We start from the raw sequence: 14,798 nt of genomic DNA on the forward strand, positions 1-14,798 counted from the left end.
GACTTAACCGTTTTGATACTTTAAATTAAAAATATTATAAGTAGGTACTTAACTATACTATTGTTGGTTGATTAAAATATAATTTTATGGAAACTTATTACAGGCGTTTACAATACGGCTATTAATTGTCAAGTCCAAGCAGTCCAATTCAATTTTATAATGTGTAAATACTACGAAAAACGAAAATAAACAATATGATTTTATTTTATTGTTGTTTTATTTTATAATACATCGTACTTATCATATCATACATTTTATAAACAATCGAGTTTTGATCTGGATTATCATTAAATCCATATTTTCACATGGCATAATGAAATTATATACAAATATAGGTATGTATAAATAAATAATATGTATTATGTACCTATATAAAAATAATATATAAACATATGTAATAAGTGCCTACATAATATTTCGTGGATATCTCATTATTAAGTACAGTATTATCCACTTATGTAATGTGACTAATGATATTGCGGTCAAAATAAAAAGTAAGCAGTATCAAGATCGTTCAGTCCATTTTCCATAGGGTTGCACACTCAAAATTTTGATTTCCCTATTTGCCATCAGATTCTGGTTTACCTATTACTTAGTTATATTTTTTTACTCTGTGGTTTTTAACTTTAAAGGTACCTATGTTGGGTATGTTTAAAAACAGGTTTTTAACGACACTGGCAAAAACGGCAAAAAGCCTTCGCTCGATGTCAAAATAGAAATTGTCAATTGTCATTTGTCAATAAACACATGTTCCTATTTTTGTTTTTAAAACCTAATTATTCATAACCCAATTTCATTTATTATAACATTGTCCATAAGTATTGCGAAGTTAAACAAAAAAATTATCTACAAGTTTTTCTAAACTGTTTTGTAGTACATGACGTGTAGTAACTAGTACCTATCCAAAATAACTACCTACTTAAAAATGTTTTTATCTCTTTTATCAGAGTTAAGAGTATAGTACACAGGTATAGTAGGTAGGTAACTTTGTATGAATAATTGATGGATGACCGATGCACCTCAGACACAGAGTACATTAATATACCTCAGATGAACATTGAAAAAGTTGTTGCCTGACGCCTGTGCTTGCTGCAAGCTTTATTGATAAAGATTGAAAAGATAAAGAATGAAGTTAGATTAATATAATCCGACATTTGGATAACCTCTAGGAATAAAATCGTTTAGGTAAACATCAAACCTTCATGATTATCAGTATTTGAAATGGGCTTCTGTAAGTCTGACTGAAACTTGTAGGCATAGTTTGATTCATTTATTTAAAGAAATAATTACAAAATGCGATTTTTTGGTTTAAGTTATAGTAAGATAAAATTTAGGCGAAATTCTCTTGTTCGCATTCCATTCTTTCAATTTTGTAGTCATTCTGAGAATATAGTTCTTGGGATAGAAACATCATGTGATGATACTGGATGTGCAATAATCAACAGTAGTGGCCGAATACTAGGAGAAACTTTACTTTCTCAAAATGTGACTCATCTTAGATATGGTGGTGTGAATCCTCTAATTGCTAGAGATTTGCACCGTGACAATATAGAATTGGCAGTAAAAGAGACACTTACCAAAGCCCAGCTTAGTATGAAAGATATTGATGCAATAGCAGTGACAGTAAAGCCAGGATTGCTATTCAGCCTACAAATAGGTGTAAAATTTGCTATGCACCTGTCCAAGTCTAGTCAAAAACCTATTATACCTATCCACCACATGGAAGCACATGCATTAGCTGCTCGAATGTGTCACAATATAGATTTCCCATTTCTGGCATTATTAATATCAGGTGGACATTGCTTATTAACATTAGTGAGAGGTGTGGATGATTTTCTATTACTTGGTGAAACCTTAGACAATGCACCTGGTGAAGTATTAGATAAAGTGGCAAGGAGAATGAAATTAAGAAATATACCTGAATACTCCCAACTGGCCGGTGGTAGAGCTGTAGAATTAGCTGCTCAAAAATCTATGAATAAAGATTTATTTTCTTTCCCACTACCTCTATATAAAATTCGGGACTGTAATTTTAGTTTCAGTGGATTGAAAGATGCTCTTACAAGACACTTATTGAATAAAGAATCTGAGCATTGCATTCAAGGTGATGAAATTATACCAGAAATAAATGACTTATGTGCTGGGTTTCAGATGGCAATTGCAAGGCATTTGGTACATAGAACAGAAAGAGCTGTGCAATTCTGTGAAATCCATAATTATCTACCTAAAGCAAATAAAAGCATTGTGGTATCTGGTGGTGTTGCTTGTAATAATTTCATTTTTGAATGTTTAGAATCATTGCGGAGTATGGGCTGTAATATATTTAGACCACCCCCTAGGTTGTGCACAGATAATGGTATTATGATAGCCTGGAATGGCATAGAAAAACTAAAAACAGGATATACTCCTACCAATTTTACTCTCAATGAAATTGACCCCATTGCACCTTTAGGTATTAATATTAAGAATAATGTTGTAAATGCTAACATACATGTAAAATCAACAAGATTAAAAAATGTTTTGAAATATAAGTAGTCTCTAAGTATATGCACATTTCATTTTTATGTTCCTGTTTCTACTGTTCCCCTGCCCTATCTCACTTTGTTTATAACATACTATGAGAGTGAGGAATGAGAAGGGTTAAAAGTATACCTTATAGGCTTTTACCAACAGTTTAACTATACACTATCAGGAATAAATCAATATAATTAAAATAACAACAACGATATAGAGTAACATTTGAAACCAAGATTTATTTAAATATGACTAAAATATAATGGCGATTTCATCCTTCTTCAGTCTACTTAGCCGCAGCATTTTGAAGATCTGAAATATAAAATATGTATATTCATTTCTATCTAAACTGTATATATATATTGAACACTTTGTTAAACAAGACAAAAACTTGTTAGTCATCGGTTTTGTCAAAACAATATCACATGGGCATATTTTATTTTTATGTTATAATGTTTTACATAAGATTATCATACATTTAAACAAAAATAAAATCACACAATTCAGTAAGGAACAGTCTAAACTAAAAATTAAATAGGTACATGCTAAGTTCTATATTTGGCACAAGATTGACGAAACACACGGGTTAACAGCCTAACTTACACCTGAAGTTTAGTCTTTCTCATCTGAAAGTCAAGAATAAATTTTAGCAATTGCTATCAAAAGGTTGGAATACTTATTGCGAATTGAAAATATTCCTTTCAACAGATAGATTTTTATTTTTATATATGAAAATAAACTTACGAGCTGGTTTGCCATTAGCCCAGGGTGTTATACGAACGTGGGATTCATCGCGACGCAATGCCTCCGTTCGGAGTTGCGGCTTCAGAGATCTCCTCAAAATCTTAGCGGCAATGTTTGAGTAGTTTATGTAACTAAAAATTAAGGTTTGATTAGGCTATTTCACTAAACTCCAATAATAGAACGCTACTAAAAGCATGTAATAACCCTTACTTTAAACCCGCTTGTCTCCAGGCACTCATTTTAAAATTTTGTTACTGTATTTAGCGATAAATTGGTACAGTAGATAAACAGCGAGGTCTAAAGATTCTGAAATTAAAATCTTGAAAAAAGAATCCTCGCTATGATGTAACAGATGTGATGTACAGAATACTTAAAATCTATGAAAATATTCCCAGATTATAAAATTCTAAAGTTGCCATTCACTCGTAAAAGATTGTTGTTCGTGGTTTATGATTTATGATCTTGTCGGCGCCCGCGCCGTGCAGCGCTTATCGGCACGTGTTCATTTTTTTTTTTTTTTTTTTACTTTATTCGGTCCGCTAACTGGACGTTCCAACATTTTGTGAAAATACAATCATAATCTTATCTTTGTGACATTTAGTTGGACGGCCTTCTAGGAGCGAACACAACATGCAAACAATTATAAACCTACACTTGTAACAATAATTAAAACTAAAATTTAAAACATATAACTAGTTAATTACATATTTGTTAAAAAAAAAATTTTTTGATAGTACTGACCGATGCATTAAACAGGTCGAGATCATGGCATACAGTGTTATAAGTGGAACACATACGGTTGATAGGTGAATTTTGGCCGTATTTAGTGCGACATAGAATTAAGTTAAAGGTCTTACGAGTGTGAATACGGGTACCAATTCTTGGCGTGTTTAAATTGAGGAGACTAAGCAGATCAGGACTGTCCACCAAACCATGAAGAATTTTGTATAAGAAGACCATGTCCGCTGACTTTCGCCTTATAACTAGGGCAGTCATATTATAGTGTTCTAGTCTAGAATTATAGGTGGTTAAGCGTCGGCAAAGGTTATTAGTATACGTAAGATGGTACAAGAATTTTTTTTGAAGTTTTTCAATTCTATTGACATGGACTGCGTAAGATGGGCACCAGATCTGACTACAATATTCAAGCAGACTGCGGACGTAACAATTGAAGAGTATGACGGGAATTTCAGGATCCTTGAAGGCTTTAGTTTGTCGGATCACAAATCCCGCAAGTCTTGCCCCTTTACGGGTTATATGATCAATATGCTCTCTGAAATCCAATTTTCTATCAACTATAACACCCAAGTCTCGCAAACTCGAGACCTCCTTTACTTGTGTGTTGTTTATTTTATAAGAAACACTATTTAATTTTGAGCTTCTAGTGAACTTGATGTGGTAACACTTGGAGGCATTGAGAATCATTTTATTTGATTCGCACCATTTAGTAACATTATCAATATCGCTCTGCAAAGCAATAACATCCTTGCTATCACGAATGGTTCTGTAGATCTTTAAATCGTCTGCATAAAGTTTGTACTCTGAGTTTATTACAGAGCAGAGGTCATCAATGAATACAATAAAGAAAAGAGGTCCGAGGTGCGATCCCTGCGGTACGCCAGAGGGAACTAAAATAGGCTGCGAAGTATAGCCTCGAATGGCAATAAGTTGGGAGCGATTTCGCAGGTAGGACTCACACCACCTGAGGAGGGAACCACATATGCCAGCCCGGCCAAGTTTATCTATGAGGATGTCATGGTTGACAACGTCAAACGCTTTAGAGAAATCGGTGTAAATCGCATGTGTTTCCAATTTACTTTCAAGAGCTCTGTAAATGTGACTGACGTATGCCATAAGGTTCGAAGTAGTAGACCTCCCTGGTAGAAACCCGTGTTGATGACAGCTAATTTGGGACCTGAAGTGGGAATATAATATTTTTTGGATCATTGATTCGAAAACTTTGCCAAAGGATGAGAGAATAGAAATCGGTCTATAGTTAGTCACATCACTGTGGTCGCCATGCTTGTGAATCGGTTTGACGTAAGCAGTTTTCCATTTACTTGGAAAAACACCTGAATCTAATGATTTGTTAAAAATAATATGCAGCGGAGTGACCAACTGGGAGGCACAATTTTTTATGAATATAGGTGGTATAGCGTCGGGTCCAGGACCCTTACCAGCGTCGATATTCTTCAAGAACTTTAAAATCTCAGATTTGGCAAGGGTACAGGAGCCGAGGGATTCAACATGACTAGCAGAACTGACACGTACTGAAGAGTTATTGGCATTATTGTTGTAAATTGTTTGGAAGTATTTCGCAAATAAATCACAAACCTGCTGCCCGCCCCTAGCCACTTGACTATTGTGATACATCTCATCCGGAATTTCATTGCTATTGGATCTCAAAGATTTTATATAGGTCCAGAAATATTTAGGGTTCTTTTTAATGTGAGATTTAGCATTTGCTTTGAATTGAGATAAGCAATGAGAAAGCATGTCGTCACATCGCTGGCGCAACATTTTGAATGTGATGTGATCTCTAGGATTTCCATACGCCTTGAATCGCTTATGAAATTTGGCCTTTTCTTTTAACGCTTTTATTAAGGCAGGGCTAAACCATGAAGGGTAGTTATTTTTTCTTGGACTAGATAATGGAGTATATTTTTGTATAATGTTGTTTAGGACAGAGTAAAAATTATGAACAGAGTCATCAACCGAATAATTAGATTTAAGATGCGTATTCCAGTCCACAGTATCCAACTCTTCAAGGATGCGTGAAATATTAGCTTTGGAAAAATTAAGAAATGGTTATGCTTTAATCTTAACTCGTTTCGACGGCTTAAATTTCATGGTTATACTTAGAGCAGGGTGGTATCTGTCAGTACCTACAAGAGGATTATCACATTGTCGAACAATGAAAACGTTGGTGACATTCGTTATAATAAGATCTAACGTCTTTCCGTTTATGTTAGGAACAGAGTTTACTTGGTGAAGATTATTAAACGAGAGAGTATCAACAAAAAGATTTTCTATTGATGAATTGTTACAACTTGGTGAAAGTGAATGAGTACTGTGATCTAAGTGCCATGATAAATTTGGTAGATTAAAATCACCAGCTAACAGAAGAAGACAATGAGAGGGCAGCTTATGCTGAATAATGTGTGAAATATTAGTTAAAATTCTGTCAAAGCGTTCGTAATTAGCGGGAGGAGGTATATATAATGCGTTTATGCATAGAGTACGAGTTATACCGCCGTCTTTAAATTTAATGATTACCCAGAGATCTTCATCAGTTGTTTCCCATTTAAAATAGCGCACTGGTTCATATTTACTTAAAATAGCGACAAGAACCCCTCCCCCCTCTTGTTTAATACTGCTGGTGGATGATCTGTCACGTCTAAATATGGAATACCTGTTATCGAATAATTCATGGTCGTACACTGAATCATTCAACCACGTTTCCGTTAATATTATGATGTCAGTGTCCTGTTTTAATGCATTGGTCAGCATAACATCGGTCTTAGTCCTAAGTCCTCTGACATTTTGGTACAATATTTTAAGATTACACTCTTTATTATTATCGTTGATTAATAAAACCATGAAAATATGTGAAAATAACAGCAAAGGAGATAAATCAAATTGAATTTAAAGAGCTTAAGTCCTTAACGATAAAGCTCTTAGAGGTTGTGTTTTTACGCATAAAAATTTTGCCGTTACACACCCACACAAAGTCGAACTTTTTGTCTCTAGCAACCTTTCTAGCAGCAGCATGTAGTTGTTTGCCAGCAGGGGTTAGGTGCTCACACACGTAGATAGGCCTTTTTTCATCGGTGGCAATACCCAAGTGAGATGAATTCAACTTATCGTCACTGTGGACTTTATTGAAAGTCTTGACAGCAGATATAAATGAATCGCGAACCAGGGGGCTAGAGAGCTTTACTATAATAGACCTAGGCCTAGCAGAGTCCTTGTTAAGTTTTGCAACTCGGTGAAAGTTGACTATTTGGTTTTCCGTCAGATTGTGTCCCACAGTGGCAGCGAGTTGATAAACCACAGTCTTAAGATTTTCTGATCTGTGTTCTGGGACACACTGGACTTCTAAGTTGCAGTCACGTGACTGTTGCTCAAATTGTTCCAGTCGGGAAGATAGGTCCCCAACTTGAGTGCGCAGGCCTCCAACTTCAAGGTGCAAATCCTTGTTTTCCGATTGCAATTGCTCGATAGTTCTAGTTTTACTTTCCAAAGCTTCCCTCAATTGTTCGTACTTAGCAGACATAAAGTTGACACTTTCAGTAAGCTCCTGAATCTTTACACGGGTATCGGAGATTTCAGCTGAGAGATCGCGGCGAATATCACAGTGGTGTTTTTTCAGGGTTTCTTCAAGTTTGCAATTAAAGTACTGTTTTATATCTTCGAAGCTACATGCAATAGGAGAGCTAGCGCTAGATAAATTAGCGGCGTGCGAGGGACTGGTGAGGGGACCCTCGCCAGGCCTGTCAACTACCTTGCAGTCAGTACACTTCCACGCAGATTTATAGGACTTCGATTCTTTGGCGAAATTTTCTGCAGTTACTCCTAAGCATTGGTAGTGGAACGCAGCTTTGCACTTCGAACAAGTTTTGAGGTCACCAGTTTTAATTTGTTTAGTGCATTTTTTGCAGGAGCTCATTTTTTCAAATATTCCCAAATAATTGGTAAATTCTTAAAATATGGCAACCCCACTGCTCAATCAGAGACAAGAAATGACGTTGTCAGATGGATTTGACAGTGTCAGTTGAGTTTGACAAATGTGTTAGAATTATTTTCGAGGGTAGCTGGAATGAATTCACAGCACTTTTCAAAAGTGGGTATATAAATGTAACTTATCTTCGTAAGAAAATCCGCATTTGCAGTTGCAGTATTGTTTGAAGAATAACTGATGTGATTCCTTGTGACTTTAATAACAATGTGCAAACACAATCACTTTGAATTTATAGACTTTTACTATGAAAATAATACTATGAATTGGGAGCTGAAGTGTAGCAATTAAAGAGTTGCCAGATCCTCTAATATTTCCTGCGCGGGTTACTAGCGATGACAAGCGCCGGTAAGCGCTTAACCCTTAATTACTCGCGTGGGGTATATCTGACCCCACGGCGTATTTGAAGCGTCGTATCTCCGCCATTTTTAAAGCTACCTGCGTGCCGTTCTTAGTAGCTGCCTAAATACCTTCCCCGCCGCGAATCAGTCGCGAGCGCCGCTCCATGTCGTGTGATTGTGTCAGGAAATCGCGTCTGGGGTATATATTGCCCCAGGCGAGCATTCGTGCAACTTTTTTTGGACGAGTGAGTATGTGTATTTTTATTTTTACCCGACTACGGCAAAGCAAAAGGAGGGTTATGATTTTGACAGGCTATGTATGTATGTATGTATGTATGTATGTATGTATGTATGTATGTATGTTCATCTGTTCCCTCGTAACGTCTAAACTACTTATCAGAATTTGACAAATGACATATCATTAGAAGCGTCTTAATTGTCCGCTGGTTATAGGCTATATAGGGTTTCACAAAATCTAATGTGGCGTCCTCTATCGGACAAAACATACAAAGTAAAAAAATAAAGTTAAGATAAATATCCCGTGTTTGGTATCATTTGAAAGCGCTTTTCTTGTACATTTTGAATATATATATGTGGGGATGGTGTAAATGAAAAGCCAAATTCGCCCAATCGATTTATTTCCCAGACACCGGTTACATATCAAAAATACATTTTAACAATCCTCCATTACATCGTACCAAAAAACACCAAGTCAAGTCATAGACAACCAAAAATCTACAGTCTACAGATAACATGTCCACAGATTAAATAATAGAAAAACACAGACTAAAAATAAAACTAGTAATCATGAAATACATCTTAATATTTTATCCTATTCCCACACGGTCATCCTGCAGAATCATCTGTCCCAGATGAGTCAACAGTCGCTACCCATGGCTTCATCATGTCAGCTGAGCTTGAGGTTCTCAGAGGGCCTTCACCCTGACCTATCTTCCTTAAATTATATCGTTCATTTCTCTTCTTCTCAATAACTTCATACGGGCCGAGGTATTTTGGATAAAGTTTATAACCTTGTACAAATTGTGTCCTTTTAATCGCTACTAAATCACCTACTTCGTAATTGTTTGACTTCTTTCTCCTTTTATTATAATTTTTAATGTTTTCATCCTGTATATTCTGAATATTTGCTTTCGCCATCCTTCTTAGTTCTTCACGGTCGTTGTAAAAATGTTGCTGAAACTCTTCTTGTATTTTATTGTAAATATCATCATCTTTATCATTCATTTTGATTCCTGTTAAAAGTTGGAAAGGTGACATCTTTATACTTCTCTGATATGTGTTATTCAAACATCTTTGCAATTTACTGATATGTTTATACCATTTTGTAGGATCGTCTGATGATAATTTGCTTAAAACTTCAATAATAATTCTATGTATTCTCTCAACTTGACCATTTCCTCTCGGTTGACCAGTTGTGATTGTATGATGCATAATTCCTTCTTCTTCGCAGTATTCTTTAAACATGTTGGATGTAAATGAAGTGTTGCGATCGCTTATGATTCGTTGCGGCGAGCCAAACGTCTGTTGTTGAATATTTAATTTATCTATTACTTCATTGGTGGATAGTGTCTTTGTCGGATAAATCCATGTAAACTTTGTGAATCCATCTACAATGGTAAGAATGTATTTATAATTTTTATTGGTGGATGTCAACGGTCCTAAATGATCAATATGGTAAGTAGACAATGGTAAATCTCCTTTATCTATTACATGTAGAAATCCCTCCTTCTTTCCTCTTTTATTTGAATTAAGTATACATTCCACGCAATTATCAATGTTTGTTTTAATCTTTTCCTTTAAATTCTCTATATAATAATTTCTATTTATTAATTCCTCAGTCTTAACACAACCAAAATGTCCGTTTTCATGATGTTTTCTTATAATTTCATTTTGCATTTTCTTAGGTACAACCATTAATTTATTTCCATCCTTAATCTTCCATAACATTCCATTCTCTAAAACATAGTCATCATAAGATTCCTTTTCTAATACTTTCTTTATTAGTTTTATTTGCAGATCATCATCTTGAGCTCTTCGCAGGCGTGCTGCGGTATCGGTAAGTACAATTATATTCTTTATAGGCTGTCGGCTGAGAGCATCTGCATGTTTCATCCTTGCTGCAGGCCGATGTTCAATCGTGTAGTCATATTCTTCAAGTAAGAGCGCCCAGCGAGCTACTCTCGGAGGTAAGTCTTTTTTCTGCAATGTCATAGTCAAGGCGGAGCAGTCTGTAACAATTTTAAATTTAATACCTAGCAAGTATACTCTAAACTTTTTAACAGCTTCAACAATAGCTAATATTTCTAAATAATAACTGTGATACTTTTTTTCAGTAGCGGATGTCTTCTTGCTCATGTAGTAAACGGGATGCATCTTATTATCTGTTAAACTCCTTTGCAATAATACAGCACCATATCCTTCAGCACTTGCATCTGTGTGTAGTTCTGTTTCTAAATTCGGATCATAAATCTTCAAAACTGGAGATTGACATAAAATAAACTTTAATTTCTGAAATGCTTTTTCACAGTCTAAGTTAAAATTAAAAACAGTACCTTTCTTTAGTAAATCAGTCAGAGGTTTTGCTATTAAAGAATAATCCTTTATAAACTTTCTAAAATAACCTGTTAGTCCGAGGAAACTTTGAAGTGACTTTATATTGTGAGGAGTCTGAAAATGTTCTACAGCGGCAATTTTCTCCACTGAAGGTTTAATTTCACCTTCTGAAACAATATAACCCAAGTAATTAATACTTTTTTGCATAAAATAACATTTATCCCAGTTAAATAATAAACCATACTCTTCAGCTCTGTCAAATACTTTTCGTAAATTAACAAATCCTTCCTCTGCAGATTGAAATGGTAAAATGAGATCGTCAAGATATGATAGAACAATACCATCCACAATAAGATCCTGAAAAATATCATTAATAAATCTCTGAAAAACAGAAGGAGCAGTGCATAAGCCAAAAGGCATCTTAATGAATTCATATTGACCTCGTGGTGTTACAAATGATGTATACTTCTGACTATTAATATGAACATTCACATGTAAAAATCCATTTTTTAAATCAAGCGAGGTAAACATTTTTGCATAAGTTAATCTGTCTAATTGATCTTCAATGAGTGGTAGTGGATATCTTTCTTTAATAATCTTCTTATTCAATTTCCTGTAATCAACACACAATCTATAGTTTCCATTCTTCTTTTTTGCAAGCACAATTGGACTAGCATAATCAGACTTACTTGTTTTTATTATTCCTTCATCAAGCCATTCTTTAATCTGTTTGTCAACAATGTTAAGCTCCAAAGGTGACAATCGTCGTGGATTCTGATAAACTGGTACATCATCGGTTAATAATATTTTAAGTTTTACATTTGATGCTTTAGTACATCTTTTGGGGTTATATTCTTTTATAATATTCTGTATTTTATTCTTATATTCTTTGTTTTCAATATTTGTGATATCTTCATTTTCATTCTCTAGCATTGTAAGGTGTAATATTCTTGTTGCAGTGATAGTTCCAGATTTAAAATTGATTTCTACTTCTTTCAGTACAGGATTTCCTAATATAATGTTGACAGGGATAGCGCCATCATCAACAACATAAAATAAAGTTTCAAAATAACAATCATCAATTTCAATTTTTGCTGTGAAAGATCCTTTTGTATAAATTTCCTTTTCAGCTATTCCAGTTAAAGTTTCTGTTGTTCCTGAACTATAAGATAACAATTTTTCACCTTGAATCTTCCTAAAATAAGACATAATTATTAAATTAGCATCGCTTCCGGTATCAATCAGGGCTTCTACATCAATATTATTTATTTTCAGCTTCTTGAAAGGTCTCACATCAATATTATTTTTAGTTGACATAATTTCCAAACTCTTTTTTATACTTTTAGAACATTCAGTTGATTTATGGCCAAACAAGTTGCATTTAAAACATTTAATGCCTTTAGTACAATTAGGCGACTCATGATCTAAATCTCCACAATTGAAACATCTCTTTACTCGTAGTGTTTTTTGAATTTTCATGCCAATGGACTTTGATACTGAATTACTTTGAATCTTATTAGGTGAATATGATTTTTTCTTAATTTCTGAATAAATGTCTAATTTCTTTCTGAATTCTTTAATGTTACAAGCGCCATATAAAATATTTTTGTTGGACTCACTGTCTTTAATACCGTCGATGACATATTCCATCAGGGCTTCATCTTCAACATTCCCAAGTACTGCAAGTTCCTTCATATGTAAAAAATATTGCTGATGAGTCTCATTCATCTTCATCCGGCGAGTTGAAAGTCTCTTGTGAACAGTTGCACTGTTCAACTTCTTACCAAATTCCTCACGGAGCTCAGACTTAAGTGTATCCCACGTGGTGGTCCCACTTAGTGAACGTAAAAATAGCTTGGCGGTTCCCGCGAGAAGCCGCTTCGAAAATATGAGTTTTTCTATTTCGCCCCATTGCATTAAAGAGGAAATATCTTCAAAATCTTTTACGAATGTTTCGATGCCATAGGCATCATCACCCGAAAATGGCGTCATTGATTTCTCTAAGTCATTGAAGGAAATACGCGGCGATGGTTCACCACAATCATCATCATCTTTTACTCGTTTCGGCGGCATGTTGAATAATGTAAATAAAAAGTTTTATAGTCTTCAAGTCGTAATCGTATAATCATAAGCTTCTTTAAATCTTAGTCTTCGTTCGTAATTCGTAAATTCTTAATCAGGTTAAATCACCGGCATCATAGTCTTCGTCTGTTTTTTCTTTATTCCACCATCCCGTATCCCGGACGAGCCCCCAAATTATGTGGGGATGGTGTAAATGAAAAGCCAAATTCGCCCAATCGATTTATTTCCCAGACACCGGTTACATATCAAAAATACATTTTAACAATCCTCCATTACATCGTACCAAAAAACACCAAGTCAAGTCATAGACAACCAAAAATCTACAGTCTACAGATAACATGTCCACAGATTAAATAATAGAAAAACACAGACTAAAAATAAAACTAGTAATCATGAAATACATCTTAATATTTTATCCTATTCCCACATATATTACTAGCATTTGCTCGTGACTTTACCTGTATTCATGGGCTGATTGCATATAATTCACATCTTTTCGTCCATAGCTTCTTTATTAGTTCATCAGTTTAACTTTTGTTAATGTTATGCCCTCAAATACACTTTAACACCAAAATAGTACAAATAATATAAAGTGAAAAAACTAAAACCCAACTACGACAATAACCGGCGCTGAAAAAGTATAAAACAAGATTTCAGAATACTGAACTGAACAAAGTTGCTAATGTAGCTGCAAGTAAATGGACACAGTAGACTCTACCAAGATGCCTTCGTTGTAAATTGACAATAATGTCATACAATACTATTCTGAAGTATGCAATATTCCACTATGTAAAGATAAATTTTCATGTTTGGAAAGGCGTAGTCACACGTTGTTGAAGTGCTACGGTAGATAGGTATATTATGTAACGTGTGACTACGCCTTTCCAATCATGAAAATTTATCTTTACATAGTGGAATATTGCATACTTCAGAATAGTATTGTATGACATTATTGTCAATTTACAACGAAGGCATCTTGGTAGAGTCTACTGTGTCCATTTACTTGCAACTACATTAGCAACTTTGTTCAGTTCAGTATTCTGAAATCTTGTTTTATACTTTTTCAGCGCCGGTTATTGTCGTAGTTGGGTTTTAGTTTTTTCACTTTATATTATATAATGTGCAGTACATATACTAAATAGTTCGTTTTTTACTTATCTTTGTTTTTTGTTTATTTGTTTTAGGTTAGAACGCCTAAAATGGCAATTAAGCGTCTTTCTGACTACCAGATTGTTAAGCGTTTGGAAGACAACGTAGAAAGCATCATAGATAGTCCCGATGAAGATGAGGTAGACGAGGACGTAATCCAGAGTGACCACAACTCAACCAAATGTGTGTTAGCTATAACGTCGGCAAAATACGTACAAAATATGGCCTATGGTTATATTTACCACACTGCCTAGGGCCATACAAAAACGGCAAAAAAATGCTCAAGTTCAGGATCCTAGCCCCACTTCCAGAGGTGGTCCATCGACAACTTATAAAAGGTGCCATATCTGTCCAAGGTCAAAGGATAAAAAAATAAGATTTATGTGTGCCAAATGTCACCAGCAAGTTTGTCACGACCATTCCACTATGATATGTGATAAATGTATTGATTAAAAACTTCCTAAATTTAAAGTTTCATCTTTAAAAGTTTATTACATTTATATTGATTAAAGATAGTTAATAATTTGGAACAATGTTGTCCCTTTCTAATTTTTATAATAAAAATAAAAGTATGTCATTAAAAATATGTTTTATTGTACCTTTAAAATTGGGGTTAAATATACCCCACGCGAGCGTAAGTGTAACTATATGGACGC

General features: G+C 34.6%; 2 protein-coding genes across 3 annotated transcripts; one reads left to right on the plus strand and one right to left on the minus strand.

Moving 5' to 3' along the window:
• Positions 1-786: 786 nt before the first annotated feature.
• Positions 787-2,545, plus strand: LOC123692822 (probable tRNA N6-adenosine threonylcarbamoyltransferase, mitochondrial). Its single transcript, XM_045637615.1, has one exon. The coding sequence runs from the start codon at positions 1,294-1,296 to the stop codon at positions 2,533-2,535; it is 1,242 nt and encodes a 413-aa protein (XP_045493571.1). The 5' UTR covers positions 787-1,293; the 3' UTR covers positions 2,536-2,545.
• Positions 2,546-2,728: 183 nt separating this feature from the next.
• On the minus strand, positions 2,729-3,636 carry LOC123692768 (protein stunted-like). 2 transcript variants are annotated; one of them, XM_045637554.1, is made up of 4 exons: positions 3,469-3,635; positions 3,259-3,389; positions 3,118-3,140; positions 2,729-2,826 (listed from the first exon to the last, which is right to left on the minus strand). In XM_045637554.1, exons 1-3 carry the CDS (start codon positions 3,495-3,497, stop codon positions 3,127-3,129), a joined length of 174 nt encoding a protein of 57 aa, XP_045493510.1. In that variant the 5' UTR covers positions 3,498-3,635; the 3' UTR covers positions 2,729-2,826; positions 3,118-3,126. The 2 variants fall into 2 exon arrangements, with proteins under 2 accessions (XP_045493510.1, XP_045493509.1); XM_045637553.1 differs by lacking the exon at positions 3,118-3,140 and having other exon boundaries at positions 3,469-3,636.
• Between the last annotated feature and the right edge of the window lie 11,162 nt (positions 3,637-14,798).

The sequence above is a fragment of the Colias croceus genome, chromosome 6 (genome assembly GCF_905220415.1).
Source record: "Colias croceus chromosome 6, ilColCroc2.1".
In the NCBI taxonomy this organism is placed as follows: Eukaryota; Metazoa; Arthropoda; class Insecta; order Lepidoptera; family Pieridae; genus Colias; species Colias croceus.

Bases quoted from the DNA above. Each gene is read 5' to 3' on its own strand.
- LOC123692822 (XM_045637615.1), top strand. From the start codon at position 1,294: ATGCGATTTTTTGGTTTAAGTTATAGTAAGATAAAATTTAGGCGAAAT.
- LOC123692768 (XM_045637553.1), bottom strand. From the start codon at position 3,497: ATGAGTGCCTGGAGACAAGCGGGTTTAAA. The intron at 3,390-3,468 runs GTAAGGGTTATT...CTTAATTTTTAG, and splicing joins TGGAGACAAGCGGGTTTAAA to TTACATAAACTACTCAAACA. The intron at 2,827-3,258 runs GTAAGTTTATTT...TTTATATTTCAG, and splicing joins GGCTAATGGCAAACCAGCTC to ATCTTCAAAATGCTGCGGCT.